Genomic DNA, 24435 nt, shown 5'->3' on the forward strand with positions numbered 1-24435 from the left:
TGTCTGTGCCAGTCCGGCTCCACCAGGATGGCTTGGACTTGGGATTCTCCTTGGGGTCAATTTTATTTGGAAAACAGAGGTTTGTGTTCATCTCTACTGGAGCTGCTTGCTGCAAGTGTTCTTGAACAGCAGAGCAGGGAACTGGCCTGGTAGTAGTAAATAAGACTCAGAAAAAGATTTATTTAATGGGAATGTCATCTTTCACAGCAGAAAACAGCAAGTCTCTGTTGAGCATATGAAACTTAGAAGGGAGCTGTAATTCAGGGCTTTTGTGCAGAAAACACAGCAGTGGTCGTCTTCCTGCTGCTGGGTGATTTGAATGTGCTGGAGCACAAGGGTCATCGTGCAGCTGGAAGAATTACATTTTTAATTTTTAAGTCTTTCAGTGCTCTCACTGTGGGTTGGCTCAGCAAATGATACAGTGGAAACTGCAGGTGCAAATTTCAGGGACCTACATTTTTCCAAGGATAATTCTGCTGGGATTGGTGTTGAGTACGAAATCTAGCCTAGAAGTTGGAACATTATTGGTTCTCTTCATGTTTGGGGGAATAGGATGTGGTGTTAGGGAAATAATCTGTGAGGATTTAAATAATCTTTATGTGCTGATACACTGTTAAAATGTGTCCAAATGAGTTCTGGGTTTGTTTCTTTAATAAATGAATAAAGTCTCTGAGAGGGATACGTGAGGTCAGAGAGGTAAAAGTAGTGCTATAGAAAATACGGTCTTATTTCAAATTCCAAGTAACAAAATAGTGCCATTGCTTCCATGTTATTGGTTGTTGTTTTGTGGATGTGATATAAATATTCTGTGGCAGAACTGACTAATCCTCTAGCCCTTCTGTTGTGATCCAGATGAATAAATGAAACTCAGAAGTATCATTTGGATATTAATATTTTACAGTGCGTTAGAGGCAATGTTCAGAGTATTGTCTGGAGCATTTTCCTACTTAACGGGAATTCATCAAAAAAATGGAATATTTAAAAAGAATCTTTAAGCCTTGGCAATTGCTTTCAGAATTAATTAAAGGCTACACACTTTTGTTGCAATCTGTCTGTAACAGCTGTGTTGTACACTAGCAGTGAGCACAGGAAGCAGAACGGTTCAGTAAATCCATAAAGAGCTCAGTAGTGTAGCCTGTCATGAAACCATCAGATTTAAATGTAGGTTATCCTCCTCCTTCCTGTCCTCCCAGAGAGGTTGTGATGGGCTTAACTGAAGAGCAAGAATAAAAAAAGCAGTGGTGCCCATGCTTGAGAAACAACTTGGCAAACTGAATTAAAAGACACTGCTGGCTTTTTTTTTTCTCAATTTGCACATAGGATGTGAATGCTTCTAGCTACTGACAGCCACACACTAACGCTCATTTCTAATGTATGTTTGATCACCTAGCAATAAATACAAGTTCATTTGCTAATGGCTCTTCAGCAAAGAGCAACACAGAGTACTTTATTCAATGTTTACCCATTGCGCAGAGCGAGTAGAACTAGCTTGCAGAACACGCTGTACTACCTTTTTTGTTCTTTTTTTTTTGGTCTTCTCAGCTGCCCTCTGTTCTCCCAGAGTCATGAGGACTAGATAATAGTTTCTTACCGGGAACACCTTTTGAGGACTAGCTCTTAACAAAGTGACTTCTAGGGGAATAATATTGGTGAGTGAAAGAAGAGTAGCTTCAGGTCAGAGCTCTGACCACAGCAAGATCTGCTTTTGATTATGGTCTGCTGGAATGAAGGGCTAGTTGCTTTTCCATCTCTTTCCAGTACTGGTGCTCCAATAGGTAAAATGCTTTTAGTGAAACATTAGGGATAGATTCAAATGCTAGACTGGTGTCATACGTTGGGTTTTGAGTTCAAGTACTGGTGGCACGTGTAAGTGTTAGGTCTGCCCCGGCAGTTGTCAGTGATGGTATGTGGTGGACAGAGCAGAGTTTTGCAGCTTGTAGGCATGACCTCTAGCTGGAAAGCCCGTATTTCGGAATTCATAAACTCTGAAGACACATGCTGACTTTACTGTGTAAATGCTGGCATAGGAAGGTTGCATTAGCTAGAAAGAAGATTAGAGATTCCTCTAAGTGGTGTAGTGTAATGATGTCTTGTGATCCTCAGCTGCTTCCAGATCAAAGACTCTTTTCTCCATGTCAGTGTGGCTCTGTCACGATGTAATCAAGCTCCTGCTGTTGGATGGTCATCAGCCTATTGTTTGCAGGCATTTTAAGCTTTGAAACTGAGGAGACTCCAGCCAGAGTTGCACAACAAGCCATCGTGACATCTGCATGATGGCAGTGTAGAGGTACCGAGACAGTTGTGTGGTTAAAGGAGTTCCTTGAATATCAAGTTTTCTCCAATAACAATGGTGAGAATGCATAAAAATAACTCACATGTTGGAGTTGGGGCAAGATACGCTCTGCTGATGTAAACCTGACGTGATAGAGTCAAATTAGAGCTCCATCTTTCAGTGTATATATATATCTACTTGCTGGCTTTTTAAATACCCTCATCAGGCTTCACAGATAACATCTCCTGCATGATGAGGACCTCTGTCAGGTGCTGTACTCTCTCACCACCCTGGAAGAGACTCCAAGGCTAGTTCAGCACTCTTTGTGAATCTGGGTGAAGCACAGTGTGTTCGTAGCACTGAGAGCAGAAAACACTAAGTGTCCATTAACAGGGCAAACAAAAGCCCTAGTGTGCACGTAACCTAAACACAGTGCTGGTACGGTATGAATCAGTGGCTGTGTGCTCTGGGGGAAAGCTGCCAGCATAGAGCCAGCATTCCGGCGTCCGGGTATATCCTGACAGTACTACCTACTTACCTACAATAACCATGTGAAGTGGAGCTTTTCCAGAGTTTCACAAAGCCTATATTTAATAATGTGTTGTATTTATAATACCTTCCATCCGCTGGATTTCACAAGTAGGCTAATCCTCTCAACTGGTCTTTTGGTAGAGCAAAAATGCCGGTTTTACTGACAAAGGAGCTGGAAAGCAGACTTTTGTGGGTTTTTTTTTTTTTTTTTCAATAGCGGTGAAATTAAAGATGGATCTAGAGGCTTACAGTTATTGCTATCACCATTGCTACTGTGTTTTCTGCCCACTGTGTGTTGGATGTTGTACAGAACAAGTGTAAGACACGGTTTGTGTGGTGAGAAGTTTGTGACCTAAATTGGTTAAGTCCTGCAGTAAATGCTGAGGTAGTCTTCTCTTGAAATGCTGCAGATCTTTTTCCACCTCTGTGCTCTAAGCACTTCTGGGCTAATAGCACTTTGAGCTTACCAAGAAGATCCAAGAGGGATGATGCTGTAGGAGGGAAGTGATGATAGTTTTCTTAGCTTTAACTACAAAATTGGCATCACCCCTGAGGAGCTGAGCTGCCGAAATGAACACAGCAGATTACAGGCCAGTTCTGGAGGAGATGCTGTACCCATCAGCTCTGTTGAGCCTCTGGCCCAGCTTGGCATCTGTGTAGCTGTATGTAGCTTTGATACCTTGTCCGCAAGAGGGAGGGAGGGAAGGGAGATTCACAGCTGCATCACCACCTACTTCTCAATTCAAATAAGGTGGTACTTATAGTAAATTATGAGTACTTGCAGCTGCTGCCCTTTCTCCATGCAGAAAGCATTAATCTAAATGTTGCAGGTACTTATTACCACATTTCCACCATGCTGTGGGATTCCCCATGCTGTTCAGGACAGTTGTTCCCATCTGTGGCATGGCTTAGGTGAGTCACAGTAGATTTCAAGAGGGGTTGATCTAAAGATCCTCTGGAGAGGAGCAGAACAGGTCTGGTGGTTCCCTGGGTCTGTCTAACACCCACCCCATCTGGCCTTGCCTGCACTTTGAAGCATGGGACAGGGAAGGAATGGAGCATTGTCCACAGAGCAGGCATGTTTAAATCACTTTTTATGGTACTGGTAGAGGTGCTGTGGAGAGATGAGTGCCAGCAAGAGACTTCTCCCCCAGAGTGTAGTAACAAGCCAGCACGATATGGTGGTCTTCCCCTCACCTGGACATGGCGCGTAACTGCTAAGGAGATGGGGGCCCACGGGGGCTGACTTGGCAGGGCTGGGGGCAGACTGGTGGCCCTGGGGGGTGGCTGGGAGCTGCTGTGACTGACACTCTGGAGGCCTCGTCCTGCCACCTGGGTCCTGCTTGGGTGGGTGATGCTCAGTGGCAGATATGGCATGGAAGCACTAGCGGAAGAGCCTTGGACCTAAAAGAGGCTGTTGATAGCCATAAGTGATAAGAAAGAAAAGGATTAATTATGATATCTAGATCAAATATAGAACAAAGGGGTTATTAGTTTGCTCTGAATTGGATCCCAGCTGCAATTTATTTAAACAATGGGTCCTGCAGGTTGTGTTTGTCTTGGACAGTGGTTTGTTTTACTATGGTGTTGCTCATTAACAATGTATGTGGTGTGCTGGCTGCTACAGGAATGTGGTCCTGTCCTCGAGAACTTCCAATATAGCATCACAGGAAAGAGTTGTGCAGGAGTCAGGTTAAACATGACTTTCTTTTTTATGTTACACAAATAGTGATCAGCTTCAATGTTTGAAACACCTTCTGTCACAGCATAGGTAGGACTGTTCCCCTTAGATTATGTCCCTGGATTTATGAATCTGTGCTTCAGACTGTTTATTCAGCAAGTTTAGTACAAGTCCCGGGCTTGTGAAGAGAAGCTTTCCCCAGTATCACCCAGCAGCCTCTGGGAAAGCCCCCAAGAACATTACTTGCAGTATGATTGCAGCTTCTCCTGAAGATGCTGTGCCTGTCATCTTGGTGTGGGGATGATTGAGTAAAGTCTCTGATACTCCTGCAGGCCTCTTTCTCTTGGTGTTTTTGCAAATGTCCTGTGTTGGCTCTTTGTGTCTAGCACTCTGCTTACTATGGTTATTCATGTCTTCCTTGCCCACCTCTCATAATAAGAGTGCTATTGAAGGATTTTGAGTGTTAATCTTCACTCCTGGTTTCCAAGGAGTTATAACAGCCTTTCCTCTCTTGCAGAGTGTTTACCATGCCTCTGGGAACGTTCCTCCTTCCTGTTCTCTGTTTCTTGGGAGCAGCAATTCCACAGAGACTGCAGTATGTCACGTTCTCACACAACGCTACAAAATTCCTCCACCTGTCTATGGACTTGGAATCTGGGACCATTTACTTGGGTGCCACCAACTTTCTTTTTCAGCTGACATCTGACCTGCTGATGAAGAACATGGTTCAGACTGGGCCAGTTCTGGACAGTAAAGATTGCCTCCCCCCGGTCTCAAAGCTGGAGTGCCCTCAGGCACATCACACCGACAATCACAACAAGCTGCTGCTGGTGAACGCGGTGCAGAAGGAGCTCATTGTGTGCGGCAGTGTGCACCAGGGAATCTGTGAGAAGAGGAGCCTCGCGTCCATCGACCATGTCCTCTTCCGACCAGAGAGCCCTGGTGACACTCAGTACGTTGCTGCCAATGATCCCAATATCACCACTGTGGGACTCATAGCCTACTCAAAGGATGAGGTCCCCTTGCTGTTTGTGGGACGAGGGTACACTAGCCGAGGAGTTGGAGGAGGGATTCCTCCCATCACTACCCGAAATCTCAGGGCCCACGGAGGGGATGTTCAAGCAACGGACTCTCACTCAATTTTCTCCTACGAAGAAACAGCAAAACTGGCTGTGGGCCGGCTCTCTGAGTACAACCACCATTTCATTAAATCCTTCACTTATCGCTCAAGTGTCTATTTCCTATTTTACCGTCGGGACCTCAAGTCTCAGTCACGTGAGTACAAGACATACATCTCACGAATCTGCCTGGATGACTCTCATTATTACTCGTATGTGGAGTTACCTCTGCTCTGCCAGAGCAAAGCCAATACATACAGCCTCCTGCAAGCAGCCTATGTCACCCAGCCAGGAGAAGGCCTGGCCCAGGGGCAGCTGGACACCGAGGGAGAAGTCTTGTTTGCAGCCTTCTCTGCCTGGCAGGCTGCTTCTGGAAAACTGAGCGAGGAATCTGCGCTCTGTGTCTATGCAATGGAGGAGGTGGATCGCCTGACCAACTGGACTAGGGATGTTTGCTACATGAGAGATGGGAAGTCAGAAGAAGGGACAGAAGTGGCATATATTGAATACGATGTCAGTTCCAACTGTGTCCAGCTGCCAGCAGTAAGTGGCTTTGCACCTTTGCCAGGGTAAAGAGTAGTCTGTAGCGTGTTCTTGTGTTGCTTTGTGTTCCTGGAGTCAGCCCGTTTCCCACAGATGGATGCTGAAATCTGTTTGGGTTAAAAGCCCTGGGGCTCAGGCTGTTTCTTTGCTACTGCAGCAATGCAATGCAAGAACCATTGCATCCTTTTTAAGTAGAGTCTGTCTCATTGCTGCCGCAGCTCTCTGCCCCACGTGGGCAGGTTTCCTTGCACAGGGAGATGGACTATGTGTGGCAATGGGGAGGGCATCTGGTGTGACCTGGCCCTGAGGTCTGTCTCATGGCAATACCAGGCAAGAGCACTGAAGCTGCAGTTCAGGTTGTTCTTCATCAGTAACTTCATGTCCTGGTCTGCACTACAGGGAAGGAGAGGAGTATGTGCATGCGCACCTGTTTGTTGGGAAGGGAATTTAAGGGGTGTGCTGTGTCCCTGTTGCTTTTGGTGAGGTGCACCTCACAACATTTTCCTGCAAGGGCACCCAGGAACAAAGAAGAACATAAGCTTAAACAAGTGTCAGCAAAATCCTGATTTCCTATAGACTGCATTAGTCCTGCAGAATTTTGAGCCCAGGCCAGGACCTGGCTCTTCTTTGTCTCCAGAGCTCTAAGAGGTGGTAATCCTTCTTTAAATTCTACGACAAAGGCATGATGGGATGTTGCAGGATAAAAATGTGAATTGAAGTGGCTGTGACCCTGAATCCCTGCAGCCAGGCTGAATCTGTCAGCCACGCTGGCTGGTGCTGTGATATCAGGGATGGTGACACAAACAGAGAGCAGCAGCGTTCTCCTGGGGCAGTGCTGGATGCAGTGTCCCAGCACGAGGCTCTGTGGTTGCGAGTAGCCTGTTTTCACCCAGGGCGTTGCTAGTCCTTAGCAGAACAGCGTGTTATCTTGTGTCTTCCTTCTACAGAACAGGCTGTCCAGATAATTGCCTCTTCCCAGCCTGGTGCTACAAAGAGCAAAGTGGTACCACAGAGCTTTGGAAGTCTCTGGGTTTGGATGTGTGGTCCAAAAGCAGTTTTAAAATTACAGTCTTCCTTTCAGTAGCTAAAGCTGACTGTAGAATGCTTGTGGGAGAAGGGAAGGGTAAAGAGCAGACTGGGAGCAGGACAAATGTGAGGTCAGGAGGAGTATGTAAGGGTTGGGAAGCGAGAGGCTGCCCAGCTTGAGGTCCTGCTTTCACTTTATTTCTTAGCCATGCCCTATGTGTCCTTTGCAGGGCCGCATGGAAGGAATTGTCACAGATGATTTTTAGGGCAGCTTGAGGGAATTAAATGTCAAACTGGTGTGAGCACTTTAGAAAAATCCTTCATTCAAAATGATGTGGAGTCGTCCTGTACCATTTGATCCAGGGGAGAAGTGGGTGCGCTGGGTGGGAGGAAAAGGCCAGTCTCTGCTACGTGATTCCTGGCGCATGATCCCGGGGTCCCAGCTGCATGGTTTGGCACTAGTGGGCTGACTAAAGTATGGCATCTTATTAACAAGTGTGTCCAATGATATCTAAATGTCGTAACAAACTTTATCCTTCACCATTCAGTACATGGTAGCGGTTGTCGTTAAGATTGTATCTAACAACACATAAGGGTCTGTGCCAGCTCCAGCCAGCTCTATTCAGTGCTGAGTGGAAGCGGCTGTCAATGAACACTTTATGCAGGAAGAGTTTTAACTCGGTTTCAATGGTGGCAGCTTGTGCTGTATGTAAGGATAATGCTAATTAATTTCACGTTTTTCTGCATCCAAACCAGCCTGTGCACAAGGTACGCCCTTTTCCCTAGTTAGCACTGCCTCTGATTTTTAGCCCATCAGGAGAGGCCAAGATTGAGTTTTACAGTTCAATACAATCTCTTCAACTGGAAGAAAATGCTTGTTTCTATAAGAATTTCAGAACCAGTTCATTTGTTCAGCTTGCTGGAGATCCATTAGTATTCAGATGCAGGCTGTGTAGATGCTGTTAGTGACTTGATAATTGGAAGTGTGGAACATGTTTCTGCAAGGCTTGGGAAGGCTGCATATCTTCTGCAGGTGTAGTTTTCAAGGTATGTAACTTGTCCTTTTGCACCGAGCCTTCAGTCCTCTTCACACGTAGATACAGATTTGTCCTATTGTTGCTTCCTACCTGTGCAACGTAGGAAGCGCACACCAGAATTCATGGCAGCAGCTTCATCCGAACGTGCTGCATCGCAGTAGGACACTGGATGATCCCTGAAGTGTATTTTCTGCTACGTTGCCAAGATGATGTTCACTGAAAACAATTCAAACAGCTTCTGTGTAAATTATATAAGCGCTTTATACAGTTATCGTGTCTTAATCCTGTAGAATGGAACAAGTTTCAGCTCTCTTGGCTGTGATTAACTGCGCTGCGGACAGTCCCTGCAAGGCCACGGGGAGGCTGTGCCAGTGCTGGGGGAGGTTGCACAGGTCGTGTTGGTTTACAGTAGGTAAATGTTGTGTGTAGTGACTTGCCCTTGGCATCGCATGAGCAGTGCTGAGCACAACTGGGGTACAACTATTTCTGACTTGTATGCATTTTTTTCAAGCAAACTTTGAAAAATCAGCCTCAGTAGTGAGGTCGTTAGGCCCCAGCTTTTGAGTTGATACAAAGGTTGCAAAAGATAGCTAGGATCCCATTCAAAATAAACACTTGATGCTTCTGAGTATGGAAATTTGGCTTTGGCCCACTTCCTAATAAACCTTACAGGAGCTGGACAACTGGAGAAACAGAAATCTTTACGTTACAAGATGCTGGTTGGTAGAAGCTTAGGAATCAAATGACAGCTGATAAGAACAATATACCTGTCACTGAAAATGAATGACAGCTTAGAGGATGGTAAAAACTAACAATCATTAAAAGTTGTAACCTCCTCTGAGGCCTTAAGTCCGAGCCTTACACCTAGTGTGCAGAAAATCAGTGGAATTAGTATTTGAAAGGAAATCAATGAAGCATCAGAATGAAAGTAGCGCTAGTCTAACTGGCACGGTTTCTTATGTGGAACCGCTGTGTCAAGCCTTGCTTCCCTGCTAAGATAGCAATACATTTGAGAGTGAATAGAGGTCAGCAGGTTAAATATATTTTACCATGGGCTTTCCACAGACTTTGTCAAAAGCTCCTGATCATTTTTAGTTTCTCCAGGAAGCAGTCAAGTATTAAACAAAAAAAACCCAAACAAACAACAAAAAAAACCAAACACAAACAAAAAAACTAAAAACCAGCCAAACAAAAAAAACAAAACCAAAAAATAATTGGGGGGGGGGGGGGGGGGGGGGGGGTGTCAGGTTTTCCATGGGGTCAGCAAGAGGTGATAAGCAGATGCCTGAAGAATGCCACGTTGTGCTGTTATCGCTGACCTCCGGTGGGGGCAGCTCCATTGCCTGGTGCCGGATGGTACCGTGCAGCTCAGTGCTGCCAAATGCAAAGCCACGGACATCAGACAGAAGGAATACATAACCCTGCTCGCAAGGAGTCTAAATTCAACTATGTTGCCTGAGGCAAGAGAGGGAGCTGGAGTCAGTGTGGACTGTGCAGTTAATGCCTCTGCTCCACACGCGGCTACGTAGGAGTAATTAGTAAGGGGCTGGAGAGGAGGGTGAAAATGTTGTCCATAAGGGATTTCATGTTGAAAATCATTAGCTTACACAAGCTACATTGTTTGAAGACAAGCCACTGATCAATTAAAAAAAATGGTGGTTTTAATAGTAATTCTTGGATGAACAATCCTGCATTCAGTCTCCAAAAGGATACTGTAAAATTAAAGTGGACACAGAAGAAGGTGACAAGAAAGATATAAAGCAACAGAGGAACTATCCTAGACAAGACTGAGTTTTTTACTTAGGAAAAAGATGAATCATAATGGAATATCTTCTCTCTACACATAGAAATAGTAAATAAGTTGGCAGCTTTCATCCTCTCTCCTTTAGAATTCAGTAAGTGAAGGTTTGGTGGGACTGGGAGGCATCTAACTGGAACAGAAGGATGACTGTTTTTGCACAGTGCTGTGGAGTTAATTTTCAGAAATCTTGCAAGACTCAGAATAATTGAAGCAGTGTGCAGAGATGACTCTTGTTTTAACTTTTTGTGGGTCTCTGGTTGTACGTGCTCTACGATTTCTATGTGTAGTTGGTAAGCTCTTTGGAGCGGGCTGTGCTCCACTCTGTGTTTATGTATGTCCTGATGCTTCAGGCTTAGAATTTGTAGGTGATACAACAAAACCATGCTAATTGTTGGAGGCAATGTTTGTGACCAGGTGGTTTTGCACTGGAAGCAGGAATTCTCATATTTTTGTTTTGTTCTGAAAAATGCAGTGAATCTTCCCCAAAGCTGCATCATAGCAGTGTATAGCCAGTAATGTTTTTTTGAGAACTTAAAAGTTTAGTAGGGTTTTGATGCATTTCACTACTGATGCTGAATGGGCTTGCTGAAATGTATGCAGGATTCTGTGAGGGTACAAACAAACAGCCAACATATCTAAATTAATTATTAAAAGCTGGGTTTTTTTACTCTCAGTAAAAAAACTTAGAGGGGTTCAAAGCTGAATTCACTGCTGGGGCATCTGTTTAAGGAATTTGGGTGGAAAGGGATGGTGGGAAGAGTTAAAGGTGCTGATGTTCTTTGTATCCATTTTTTTGTACTGATTTCCCCGTTCTTTCCACTCCTGAAAAAAGGACACCCTATATGCATACCCCTGCGGCTCTGACCACACTCCCAGCCCTATGGCCAGCCGGGTACCCTTGGAAGCAGCCCCCCTCCTGGAGAAAACAGATGCCCGTCTGACAGCTGTGGCAGTGAATGTGGAAGATGGCCACACCATTGCTTTTCTGGGAGACAGCAGAGGGAGACTGCACAAGGTATGATCTGGATGCGACAGGAAGCAAAGAGGATAAAACTAATCAGGGATGCTCAGGTGGAAGGGGAAAAAAGGGAATTTCTCTTGTCCCTTGGGAAGTCAGGTTCCTACTAAAGATCATTACTATCAGATGGTCTCTTCTCACACTGTACTGACTGTTGAGAATGTGAATGCCCCAAACAGTGGTCACATTGCCTTTGGTTACATCTGCACTGAGCCAGCGTTCAGGGCTGGTGCATCCTGCGTGGCTTCCAGAGGTACTTCTAGGCACATGCTTCATGTGGCTGAAGTCACTGCATTGAGATTTTGGTGGGAGGTTGAAATCCTTGCACACAGCAGTGGTTCCAACTTGTTCCTGACGTAGGACGGGTGCCCCCAGCTCCTGCTGTGATACTTTGCATGTGTACAACTGTGACTCTCTTGCAGGTGTACTTGGGAGCAATGGGAGATGCACATATATACGCTTCTTTAGCTATCCAGTTAAATAGCATGGTGAGTGGAGACCTGCTGTTTGACCAGTTGCAGGAGCACCTCTTTGTTATGACCCAGTCAATGGTAAGAGCAATAAAATCCCTTCCACAGAAGACCTGAAAGCATTTGAGGTCCAGACAAACTACTGATGGGAGTGTGGGAGGGAGAGAAGCAGTGTGTATAGCTAAGCCCATGCTGGGCAGCAGCTGCCTGCCAGTCTGGCTTACAGGATGGGGACTGGCCTTTTGCAAAAGCTGGAGGAAGCATGGAGGAAGTCTTGTTACCCTAAACCATGGCCTGTTTGCATGTGCATTTCCCCAAGTCAGACAGGCTGTATCAGCAGTGATGGAGGAATGTGAACTGCAGGCTATAAAAGGCTGCTCTATTGGCATGAAGACAAGGGACTGCAAATTCCTAGGTTCCTCTGTGTTAAGCAGGAACTGTTTGGACAGCAGTTCGTGTCTCCATCTGAGCAGAAGAATGTGACCTGCCTTGGTTTTGCAGAAGATTAAAAAGAGAAAAGGGAGGTTTAGTCTAATTAAAACTGGCATTTCTCCTGTTTTTAATCAGTTAAAAGATTAAGCTGTTCTTCTGTAGGCATGTAACCTACAAAAAGCAGAAATGTGTGGGAAGTGTCTCCAGATAGCGGAGCTGCACTCTGACCGCGTATATAATAACAGTCTTGCAGTTGAAATCAAACTGTACAAGGAACCAGGCAAGGCACCTTTCCCTCTCCTCCTGCCTCCTGTAATTCTGTTTGTGCCCAGTGGCAGTTGGAGAAGAGGCATTGCGATGCCCCAGGCTCTTGGGATATTGGTGTCTGTTGAGTAGGAAATCCAGCTGTGGATACTTTATTGGAGAGGATTTGTACAACACCACTCATATCAGCTCCTTGAGCTGGAAAGAAAAGGATCCTCCTAGCAAAGGAAAAAGCAGCCCTTGAGTTACTCTGAAGGAAAGAACAAACAAAAAATAAGAGCATGCTGGAAAACCACTGCTTTCCTTCACTCCCACCAGTGCACTTTGAGTACTCAGAAATTTTGTAACACTTCAAAGGAGGAGTTGAAATCTGTGCGTGGAAGAAGATTAGGGAAATCTGAAATATATCCTTAACAGTAATTGTTCCGTCAATTAAAAAATGCAAATTATATCATGTACTTAGCAAAAGTAACAGGTCAGGGATTAGAAGCTGGTATTTTAAAGTAACTGACAGTGTAGTAGCGGATTAAAAAGAGGGTAAGAGGCTGAAATCAGCAAGAATAGTAAGTTAAAGCAGAAGTGTTTTGCAAGTAAAACTTACCCCCAGATGGCAGAAGGTTTTTGTTCCACGTTGATCAAAGCTTCTTGGTGTACTTTCAGTCAAAAATGATAGTTCTGCTAGATAAAGCTGGGCAATAGTGCAGATGCGTTCAGAGGCCTTGGCTGGACCTGCTGTCTCCAGCTTCAGTCACCTACATGTCAAGAGAGATGATCTCCCATGACGGAGTCCAGAAAATCAAAAGAGTGGATGGTATTCAGTCTGCTATTCTTTGATCCATTTTGTTAAAATACAGTTTTATCACTAAATAAGGTCTCCTTCTTGCAAAAACTGTCACAGATAACCCATTAATAGCAATACACTTTGCTTGCTTTGGTGCCTCTGTACAGCCTGATGTTTAGATGTCCTTCACAATATGTGAAATGGCCATTCAGATGGGCTCTGGAAACTTCTTCCTTTTTTCTTTATTTTTATGCAGTATTGGGGATTAAGAAGTTGTTTCAGTGAGCATGCAGACGATGGGACTTGTTAGTTAGGTAGAAGAAGCCATAGACCTGGGCCCTGTGTTGTGTGTGCTGTGTTTGCACCGATTTCTTTCTCTGACAGGTGGTAAAGGTTCCCATACTAGAATGTTCCCTGTACTTGGACTGTGAATCCTGTCTGGCGCTGAAAGATCCCTACTGTGGCTGGTGTGTCCTTCAGGGACGGTAAGATAGAACCCTGTTCACCTGCAAGGATTTTTGGAGGGTTAGTGCTTAGGGATTGTCTCCACTTACTCTCTTCCTTATGTCTGTGTGTCTCTGTGTCCGGATTTAGTCTATTTTTAGTTCCTTTATGGGATATTCTCTCTAACTTACCATTGCTCTGTCTGCCTCCCTAAAACACGCTCAGCGGTCACAGTTGCACACAAGGGTATCTTTCCATTGCTTTTTGGGTCTTTGGTCGCCATTCACAGTGCTCCTGTCCAGTGGATTTCAGCCTGGTTTTAGTCTGACTGCAGCTCAAACTGCCTCATTTCAAATGTAGAGAAACTGTCTTATCTCTTCTTCTGATGTTACTCTCTTATTTAGCACTCTCTTTCACTTCTTGCTCCCCTACTGATGTTGCTTAATGAGACATGGTTTATTCCAGTGTGTCTGCTGGCTCTGGCTCCCTGTAGAATCCTATAGGAACTAGTTTATGACCCTTGAAGCCCAAAAAGTGCCTACCCATCTGTATTTTGGCAACAATTCATCCTACTGAAGGTGGTGGGAGGCTGGGACTTCCATGGCTTGTGTAGCAGCTTCCCCAAGACTCTAGCAAGGCTTCAGACAGCCAGTGTCAGCTTGGAAGCTGAACATGCCCTGCTAGGGCTGCACAGATCTCTCACAGGGCTTCTTGCTATTCCCCTGCAGGTGCAGCCGTCGCTCTGAGTGCTTGCGGTCCAGGTTGAGTGAACAGTGGCTCTGGAGCTTTAACTCTACGCAGCAGTGTCTGTCTGTCCAGTCGCTAACTCCAGCCAATATCAGCAGAGAGGAGAAGAGAAATGTGAGTGGTGATGATCCTCTGATGATGCTTAAGCATGTAGAAAGTCCCCTGCAAAGTCTGAGGAGTCACAAGTCTTTCTGTTGCTTTTGGTGGGGTACTGAATCACTGAGCCTTCAAACACATGTTGTCTGTTTCACATAAGGGACTTAACAGCTTGGCTGTACCAGGAGATAATGTCATTGTTTTTTCCCATAAAATTAAATGTCCTTGCCTGCTAAGAGTTACTGGGTATTCTGGAGTATTTGATGGCTGCTTGGGTGGAGTCCCTCCTTGGCTTAGTATCTATAAGGTGTCCATGTCTGTGGTTTCACAGTGTTTCTGACACTTGCTGTCAGGAAGATTTGAAAGTTGCTACCCAAAATTATGGCTTCAGTCTGGCATCTGAGAGCTGGCAGAAAAGCTAAGAAGGTGCTGCAGTGTTTTGAAGTCTGTCATTGTGTAAGGAGGTGGCAAGAACCTGTCTTTTGCTAGAGACTTGGGCAAAGGGGGAAGTTGTCAATTGCTTGGTGGGTGCCAAGTTCAGTTTGGGAATGGCAAGAGGTGAGGAATGAACAGTCAGTCCTAGGAGGCATTATAGGAAAATGGGTGTATATGCAAATAACTACTTTATGGGGCTCTTTGAAAAAATAGAACCAGAAAATTAGATGAAATAAAGAAGAATGTGTTAGAGGGCAAATTATTTACTGGATATTATTGAATTGGTAGATATTCCTGGCTATCTCGGACTTACCTTCTCTGCGTGAGGAAGAATTTTACTCATGTTACTTTGAAGATTATGAAAGCCCAGCAGTTCTGACAGAGTCAGGAATCATGTGTCCTTCTCCAGATCCCAGCCAAGCACCAGCTTTGCCAACAGGAGCAGGTCAGTGAAATGCTTTAAACAGAGCATGATAGGTCTGATAACATTGTTGGGAGAAAGTATGTTGTAGGTCCGTCAGGTTGCCAGGATTAACAGCCATGAATGTATGTGGTCTGTCAGCAGGTGTTCATTTCATTCTGTCATAATATCTGTTTGCTTTCTACTTGTGTCACACACATCCTGTGCTATTTTGGGCTGTTGCCAAATTCCAATGCCAAATTCTGGTAGTTGGAAAGAAGATCCTGCTTGAAGGGTTGTATGCAAATCTGAATATCATCTGAAATGCAGTCTAGAGTGGCGGCTGGTTTGGCAGCTTTGTCATAAATCTGGAAAGAGAGCTCTCTTAAATACTGCTTTATTACTTAAATCAAACAAAATGCAAACCTTCTCAAAATCCCCATAGTAGTGGGAGAAGGCAGTACATGTAAGGAAAGGCAAGAAGAGACCCACAGTCCTTAAAGTTAGAAATTAATCTGCAATGCGGCATAACCTCAGAAAATACATAGTCAGCCTTCTATTACTGTGAACAATAACTGGCTGAGTGTTGCTGATTGGCCACTCTAAAGAACCTGGAAAGTTCTCAGTTTATAGCCTTTGCATTGGATTTTACCCAGCCTGTCAGTGTGAGCTCTGATGAGCTGATCTCTTCAAAGAGCTTGTTCATCTGAAGTAAAAGGCAGGTGCCACTTGGGAAGCATTCCACACGATTCACCTAAACGGCTAAACAGATTTTCCGTGCAAGTATGCAGCTTGCTAATAGGTCTGAAGCAATCTCCATGGACACGACAGCAGAACCCAGCTAATGCACTCATTCAATCTCAAACTCCTTCATTTTCAGTATTATTTGCAATATTATTGTATCTGTTGGCTTTCACACTGCTTTAGTCTGGAACAAACCAACCAGGTCTCCCTTCAGGGTGGTCAGGGACAGAGGGAAAGGACTTCATGTGCTGCCACTACAGGCAGAGTGGGCAGGATTGGCTTCCCTGTTTAGTTCTGTAAATGTGGGCCTGAATTTAAGCACAGTTGTGAAAAATAAGCGTAGATAAAGCCACAATCTGGTTCTCATTATTCCAGGCTTCAGATATTCTTAATGACTCCTTTGTAAGTCAGTCTTGCTTTTATTTCAAGACTCCATAGATGCTTTACCTATGTTACTTTCATATTGCATCTCTGAGGCTTAACAAGTTGCTTCTGTTTTTCTAGCCTAAACTTGCTCATGGATGGTTCGTGTCTATTTGATCTATTTGTGTTGTCCTTTTGCTTCCACAGCTCTTCTCCCACTCAGTGAACTACGGCCAGGCATTCTTAGCACCAAGTTTTGCCATGTTAACTGTGTCAACTTTTTCTTCATGTTCTTTTGTTACTCAGACTTCCTCTCTCCTTCACTGTATTGCTAGCCCTTCTTTGCACGGCTTCTGCGCTCTGCTGAGATGAATTTGAAGCTGGTAACCAGAATCATACACTTTTCTAAATGAGGTCTCATTAGGGCCTTAGATACTGGCACTTTCCTATTCCTACTTATACTTTTCTCAGCTCACTAAATTATTTGCCTTTTTCTCAGCTTTGTTTTAAAGGTTGCATACCAGCTCATCTGTCACTTTAAGCTGTTGAGCTCCAAGTTGATAGCAGAAACTCTTGCTCTCAGTTTGCAAGTGCTCGACCTCATCTTCTGTACTGTTGAACAGCATTGCTGGCAGTCAAGGGAAATAATGGCCTTTTTGGAGAAAGGAGTATTTATAAATATGCTGTCATAACCCTGAAATCCTGGGAGGTGTTAGCCTTTCCACCACTGCCAAATGCAATCACCTCTATGACAGTGATGGGAGTTGACAGGACTGCAGTGACTCCTGCCTCCAGCTGCATATGATACCCTTATTTGCTCCCTAATTGTGGGGTTTGATACACACCCTATCAGCTGTTTTACTAGCATACTGCTTCACTTGTCATCCTGTCAGGAACCCAGCTTAGGCCTGACTGATCCTTCACCAGACATGTTAATTATTTTGTTGTGAATAGAGCTTGCTTGCAAGAAGAGGTCTGAATTCTGTGAGAGGAACAACGGACAAGCTTCTTGTAACTTATTTGTATAGCAAACTGTCTTAGAGAAATGGCATCTCCTGGACTTGAGCAGAGCATGCAAATGTTCCCATTATTTGGAGAACTAACACCCAACTCTAGGGTTGGGGGCATTTGTCTAGAACAAGATTAATTAGCTGGTTTAGTACTGTCATATGCAAAATATCTCCTTCAGGCTCATGCTATCAGATGCAGTAAGTTTTGACCTTCTCTGCAGCTATTTGGTCTATCAGAAAACAGTGATAGTCTCTTCCCAAAGAGAACTGGGCTATTCTGAGGCTTGTAGTTGACATGAGACCTGGATTTAAAGCAGATAAGCCTTCAGTCATTGCAAGTGAGATTACAAGTCTTATAAACCTCTTCACTGACTCACTTCTTAGTCTGGACATAGAACATATCTCTCAAGGTGAAGGCAGTATGTGAAGGTCATGTCAGTTTTAAGGGTTTGGCTATTCCTTTGGGTGACAAAGGAAGACAATTGGCTTTGAGCCTGGAATGTTACATCTTCCTCTAATACAGAGATGACAGTTGAATTATAGCAGGTAAAGATGGAGGATCTTCAGACTAGTCTTCCTTCCCATGGGTTGGCAACAGCTGTCATAAACTACTCCTGACAAACTTGTCCAGCCTGTTTTTAGTGTCCATAGGATAATCCAGTGATTGAGATGCTAGAAGCATGGAAGGAAGTCTGTCTCCATGTTTGGCAGTGTCTTTCCTAAAGCATGCTGTGTCTTAACAGTATGGCAGACTTACAGTTGCTCCATTCTAAGAAATTTTTATTTTCATTTTCAGATCATGTCACCATAAAGCTCGTAGTGCGTTTCCATGACATCTTCATTGCTTCTGTGGACTTCTCTTTCTATGACTGTGCTGCAGTGGCCCTGCTGTGGAAATCGGCACCGTGAGCACCTGCTTTTTCTTGTCTGTAGTTATAGGGAGGGGGCTGTGTCTTCCTGGGTCATCTAAGCAGCAGCTTTTCTATCATTGTTCCAGGTGCCAGAAGTGTGTGAGCAGTCTCTGGGGATGTAACTGGTGTGTCCAGCAGCACCTCTGCACCCACAAAGCAGCCTGTGAGGAAGGAACCATTATCTACAATGAAAGGGTGCGTCTCCTATGCAGTCCTAGTCCTATGTGCTGTAACAGCCTCAGCGAGTTGCAGTGAGTCAGATCTCAGGTAACATAGCAGCTGTCAGTCACATCAAGCAAGGAGGTGAGCCGTTGGAGCAAAGCCTGCCCTTGGAGCGACAGAAGGCTCTGTGTCCATGCTGTTACAAGGCCTTGCTAGGTTTCTGGGGAAGGGCCGTCAGATGAAGCAGGTCACCCTTCTCCTGGGGTTATCCTGCCTGTGTTTTCAAAGTGAGGGACAAGAGCAAGCTGGCAGAGAGGCTGCAAGTGGGGAGGTGGAACAGATGCCCAGTTTGTGGCTGTCACTGGTGGCCTTGCAGTTTTGAGGGGGATGAAGGCAGGCAGGCCTCCCTGTGAGTGGAGGTGAGTGCAGGCATCTGGGAAGAGGGAATGTTGCTGGATCTTCTGCATTGTGAGCATTCCCCAGTCTAATCCTAAGACAAGGAGGCATGAGATGTAGCTCTCACTGAAATCCAGAGGGTGAAGCAGCCTCTTGTGAACACTGCTACAGGAAGTAATATGGAGTGTTTATCTGCTTGGGTTTTATTCTGTTTAATTTCTTTCTCTCTTCTCACCCCACAATGTTGTTTTTCTCTAGGCCCAGATCCCAACCTCAAGTGTGTTTCCTTCTTCAGCAGCTCCCCTCACCAAGTCCTCTACCACAGCCTCAACCGCAGCCACAAAACCCATCACTCCCCCCGTGCATGTGGTACCGAGCACTGTGCCCCCCACAGAGCCCAACCGCGTCACGCTCTCCGCAGCCTTGGATATGACGTCTGAGCCTACAGAAACCCTCAGCTATACATACGTGACTCTCTCAACTGAAGTAGCCTCTCTCCAGGCTGTCACAGAATCCCCTTTACCACCACCAGCAGATAAACCTGCTGTCACTGTGCCAGAGACAACTTCTCCCGCTGCATCTGTCCTCACCAGCCCATCCAAAAACATGGATCACGCAACCTTGCCCGCTGAATGGCCAGCCACTACCCAGGAGCCATGGCACACCGACCCGCCCACCACTCTAGTGGGTAGCCCTCTGCACACATCTGCAGCAGCGGTAACACCTTCCCCTCATGTTACCAGTTTCAAGTGGCCTCCGAGTTCTTTTCCTACCACAGAGGCGCTGAAATCTGCCATCCCATCTCCCCAAGCCCCCAGCCAGGTGCCGGGGGGCCCTGCTGCCTCTGACTCTCCCAGGTTGCTGGGAACTGAAATGCCTGCTTCAGAGCTCCCACCATCAGCTCCCCCCGAGTGGCTGCTGGAGGAAGGCACGGAGCTCCAGGACACAGAGGACTGGGTAGATTTGCTGCAGGCTGAGAATGACACATCTCCCTTCTCTGCTTCTACTCTTCTGTCGGGTGATGGTGATTCTTCAGAAAGAGATGTCCCTGACTTTCCCAGGATCCTCCACCCTGACCTCGATTATCAGTATGATGCCCCTGAGTTTTGGGAGGAGGTAAGTTGCTGGGCTTTGGGGTTCACAGTCTAAGGCTGTAACACTTTGAAATTTTCATACAGATTGCTGGTCTAGTATTTCAGCACACAGGAGAGGTTGTGCCCTCTGAGAGTGTAGAAGCTGACTGCTGTAATATGCAGAGTGAGAAGTGGCAGCCTGAGGAAGAAAAATGTGCAAGATTCCCAGGTCTTGTAGAAATGCTGCTGGCCTGAAGGTGGCAGCTGCTGTGATGTCCAGCATATTCACAACTTTCTGCTGTTCACCACTTTGGGCTCTTGCACTGCTTTCTTGTAACTTCATGGTAAAGAAGCACAGCCATGTCTTCATTCAGACAGGACTTGTTTCTCTGTGACATGTTAGGCTTTGATTCCCTGTATCAGAGCCGTGGAGGTCTCTTTCTCTAAAGACCTGTGTTTGTTTTCAGAATGAAGAGCTTAGCTGGGGTCCAGATGCATGTCCCTGTGTGCAGGGAATCCAGGGATCTTCACTGTTTCCAGTCAATGTGGCGAGGAAGATAACCCTGCTGGGAAAGAACTTCCACCTCTATCAGGTAGTCAGCTCAACACCATCAGCACAGAGGAACTGTATTGATGCAGAGCACTGTTTGGGCAACCTGTCCACTGGACTGCTAAAAATACGTATAAGGCACAGTTGTGGCTCTGCCTAGGTTTTTCCTGTTTGCAGAAACACCTAGAGGAATTAACTACTTCTTTGAATAAAGAATTACATAGCTGGATTTATTTAGGAGGTCTCTCAGAGAAAGGGAGAGTACAGGTGTGCACCAACCTGCTGGAGAAGATCTGCATGTGCTTGGATTAAATTGCACCTGTGTTGCACTGTAGATGGTAGTTCTTGGAATAACTTCCTGCTGAATCTCTGCTGATTGTTTGTGTCTCCATAAGCTAAAGATAAGTCATCTGTTCCCTTTCCTTTCTGGCATGCTCATGTTCCTTTCCTTTCTGGCATGCTCATGTTGATGTGGCTATTCCTGTCATACCTGAAACTTCTGCAATGGGGAAAACCACCCTTGAAAGATATGTTTCTTGGGCGTGCCTCTGGTAAAAATTCTCTTTGCTTCTCAAGACAGAAGACTGATTTAGTAACCTTTTACAAACAATGGCCTCGGAACATGCAGCCCACGGACTAGTTGTTACTTTATATGTTAAACCTGATATACTGCACTGCTCAGAGGAGCAGAGCTGGTTACAGATGCATATTCATCTTTTTTACAGGAAGTGTCTAAGCAATTCAGTGGAAGATTTACAGGAGAGAGAGAAGAAAAATACACAGTGTTCTTTGAGGTGCACTGCCCTAATCTGTGTACTTCACTCTTCATTTCCAAGCTAGTGTTTCACAGAGACATACAGGCATAACTTCACAGTCCCACTGTTTTTTCTTTAATTGCTCTTCCTGTGCTGAGCTCTCCCTGCACTGACATACATGTGCTCCCTTCTAGGTGTTTTATTTTGTGTTGGGTTACCTTTCATACATGGAGGCAGTGACAGCATAGAGAGCCCTTGAATATAGCATAGACTTGGCGTAACGAAGGGAATGAGAGTAGCACACTGCTTGCACAGTAAGTGGCATGGTAAAAGGTACTGAACCGGAGAGGCAGGAGTACAATGTCATGTAGCAGGAAGCTGCGTGTAGTTGAGAAATGGTGCCATGTGTATCTTCTCTGCAGGACCAGCAGTGGGACTATGAGTGTGTCCTGAATTTGGAGGGGAGGACAGTGGTGATGGATGCTTACGTGGAAGGAGAAGAAACAAACCAGTCAATCTGTTATATTACCTGCCAGATGAACCAGGTGAGTGCTTGGAATATGAACTCTATTCCAGAGTTCACACTGGTGCTGGTTTTGCTCAGCAAAACAGCAGGGCAAGCTCTGTGGGGAAAAGAGCATATTTTGCAAAAAATATTCGTAGAATATTTAGCGCTATGGGGCCCTCATCTGTGATGCTGCTGCCTGGCAGTACTGTTATCTTCAATCTGCAGAAAGATCGTGCAGTCTGAGCCACACAACCTGTTACTGCATTTGCTGTAGTACTGGATGATGCTGTCTCTGAATCATCACTCTTGCGACCTGGCAGGACAGTGCCACTTCTGCTTTAGCTTGAGGCACTGTTGTTTGTGGCTCTCTGGATTGTGAATTTTGTGATGGTGGTTCTTTTGTGAGAAGAAAAATGCTATTAATACCAGTTCTTAGTGGTGGAAGCTAGCCTGTGGATTGTAAGATTAACAGGCAAAATTAAACCAGCCATGTACATTTCTGGATGATGTGTAGATTTTATTTAGGGCAAGATTTGCAAGCAGAGGTGAAATTTTTAGTTCACAAACTCATATAGTTAGGGGAGAGAAACAACACAGGCTCTTGTGCACACGAGCCTTGCAGACCAATTGTAATCCTACATCTTCAGCTCCACTGAAATTGCAGAAATGCCAGCTTGAGCAGTTTTCTGAGCAGGTGGCTTGTAGATAGGAGTTAGCCATTTAGGAATGCAGTTAGGAACTTGGACAAGTATTGTTGTGAGCACACATTTATTTTTAATATTCATCCTAGTGAATCAATGCCTGCTACGCTTTCTAGAGCAGAATTGTGACTACATGAACCAGTGAGGACAGGCCTGTGCTGCTACTGCCCCAGCTAACGCTGCCTTGTCTGCATTCACAGGAAGCCCCGTATAGGCTGTATGTGCTGGCACACTATGCAGGATGGATGCTGATGCTTTTTGCCTATTCAGCTGGCTCGTTTGTGCCTCTATTAAGTGCTTTGTCTCAATGGTCTTTGTCTTTGCAGTACAGTTACACAGTGCCTCAACTTGAATTCAACGCTGTGGTGTTTGTGCAGAGGCGACGACACCTTCGAGTGGACAGTGCTGCAGATCTTCACGGTAGGAGTGCAACACCTCCGCAGCAAAAAGACAGCAGATGAGGTGGAAGAGAATTGAGAAATCCTCAGATGAGGCTTTTTGCATCTGTAGTATTCCTACCACAGGGAAACTAAGGAAAACATACAACTTTATTTCTGTTGCTTGTCACAGGGGAGGGAGGAGGAGAGGGTTCTATGCAAGATGCCAAGTTGCTGGATTATTCTATGCCCTAGGGGATGTTTGCAGATGCCTCTGAATTTTTCTCCTTTGCAGTGACTTTTTACAACTGCTCTGTGGGACACACTGATTGTAGCCGCTGCCAAACAGCTGACTCAAAGTACAACTGTGTGTGGTGTGGAGGTGACAACCCCAGCTGTATCTTCAGGGGCTCCTGCAAGGAAGAGATAGAAGACCTGTGTCCAGCACCTCTCATTCACTCTGTGAGTACCTTGCTTGCTAGTGTACTGCAGCTGGGGCAAGGAGGGCTCCATTCTCCAGTTGAAATCAAAGGGCTGTGAACTCAGAGTGAAAACAGTACAGCTCAATAATACCTTGGCCATCTGAAGAGCAAGTTCTATTCTACTTTGATCCCTTGGTGCTGTGAGGATGCTAGACTTTTGTGCTGGGCTTTCAGTTTGCTGATAGAGAACGGTGGGAAAGGATGCATTTGTATCTCATGCAAGCTGAAACTGGCACACCAGAAGGAGCAGAATCATTCAGGAGCTGGGAAAGGGTCCACAGATTGGATCCTCCAACTGTCCCGAGCCAGGCCCTGAAACAGGTTGGCCCAACTGAGCCTGGGGCAAAGGAGGGCAAAACCTAATGATAACAGCACAGCAAGGATGGGAAAGGCATGACAGGTTACTGGAATTAATTATTTTTGTCTGTTTATTTTAAATGTTTCTTGCTAACTGCCACATGACAAGTGTCTGTAGCCATGTGTCCCTTTTGCTGTCAGCTTGTCCTCCCTCTGGTGGCACAGAACATCCATGTGCTGCATCTTGTCTTAGTTTATCTTGGATGCTGCTCCGGGACAGAGCTTTGACGTTTGTGCAGCATGCAATTCACTGTCGTACTGATGCTGAGGGGGGAATGGTGCTTGCTGCTTCAATACTAGTAATGTGTATTGGCTTGTGCATTCCCACTCTTCAGCAGAAATGCCCTATGGAGTGGTCAGCATGTTGATGAGAAGGCAAAGCAGGGCAGTCCTTGCCTTAGAAGTCTATAGTGGATTATCACCTCTGGGGGGGACCGCTGGCAACAGTGAGGTATGGGAAAAAAGGCTCTGACTGTGGTGCCCTTTATGGCCTTTCTTCTGGTGAGGGTGCAACCTGGTACTAGTCCAAGCCAGTAAAAGGAATCCATAGCAGTGACCCGACTAGGCAGAGTTTGTAATGGGGCAGTTGAAGGGCCCTGTGCTGTAGGTCAGTTGCCAGACTGTAGAGGTCTGAAATACTGTGACATTTACACATGCGCGGATGTCTTTGCAGGTGTACCCCCTGTCTGGACCAGTGGAAGGTGGCACTAGAATCACCATCACTGGCTCAAACCTCGGGCAGAAACATCAAGACATTGCAGAAACTGTCACTGTTGCAGGAATTCCCTGTGCCGTAGATGCTCAAGAGTATGAGATCTCTAGCAGGTAGAGTATCTGTGAAACCTCCTCCCAGAGGCAGGCACTGGCTTTTCCCTTGGCTGCTGACACCAGCCTGAGATGTCATTGCCTTTGCTGTAGCAGGTATTGAGCCTTGCCCATTCCCCAGGGAG

The 24435-nt window shown here is 45.5% G+C and overlaps 1 protein-coding gene across 2 annotated transcripts in view; it reads left to right on the forward strand.

Annotated features, from left to right (window-relative positions):
- Positions 1 to 5011: 5011 nt before the first annotated feature.
- Positions 5012 to 24435, forward strand: part of PLXNB1 (plexin B1) — a 38769-nt gene continuing 19345 nt past the window's right edge. The window contains exons 1-14 of one of the 2 annotated variants that reach the window (XM_009478938.2): positions 5012 to 6145; positions 10842 to 11024; positions 11450 to 11578; positions 13359 to 13459; positions 14147 to 14279; positions 14985 to 15141; positions 18010 to 18118; positions 18211 to 18319; positions 18941 to 19798; positions 20223 to 20348; positions 21483 to 21605; positions 22596 to 22689; positions 22942 to 23108; positions 24159 to 24310. In XM_009478938.2, coding sequence (XP_009477213.2) covers positions 5012 to 6145; positions 10842 to 11024; positions 11450 to 11578; positions 13359 to 13459; positions 14147 to 14279; positions 14985 to 15141; positions 18010 to 18118; positions 18211 to 18319; positions 18941 to 19798; positions 20223 to 20348; positions 21483 to 21605; positions 22596 to 22689; positions 22942 to 23108; positions 24159 to 24310 — 3575 coding nt within the window. The remainder of the gene's footprint in view (positions 6146 to 10841; positions 11025 to 11449; positions 11579 to 13358; positions 13460 to 14146; positions 14280 to 14984; positions 15142 to 18009; positions 18119 to 18210; positions 18320 to 18940; positions 19799 to 20222; positions 20349 to 21482; positions 21606 to 22595; positions 22690 to 22941; positions 23109 to 24158; positions 24311 to 24435) is intronic. The other variant, XM_009478939.2, reaches the window with a different exon arrangement.

Source organism: Pelecanus crispus, chromosome 7 (genome assembly GCF_030463565.1).
Source record: "Pelecanus crispus isolate bPelCri1 chromosome 7, bPelCri1.pri, whole genome shotgun sequence".
NCBI classification, from domain to species: Eukaryota; Metazoa; Chordata; class Aves; order Pelecaniformes; family Pelecanidae; genus Pelecanus; species Pelecanus crispus.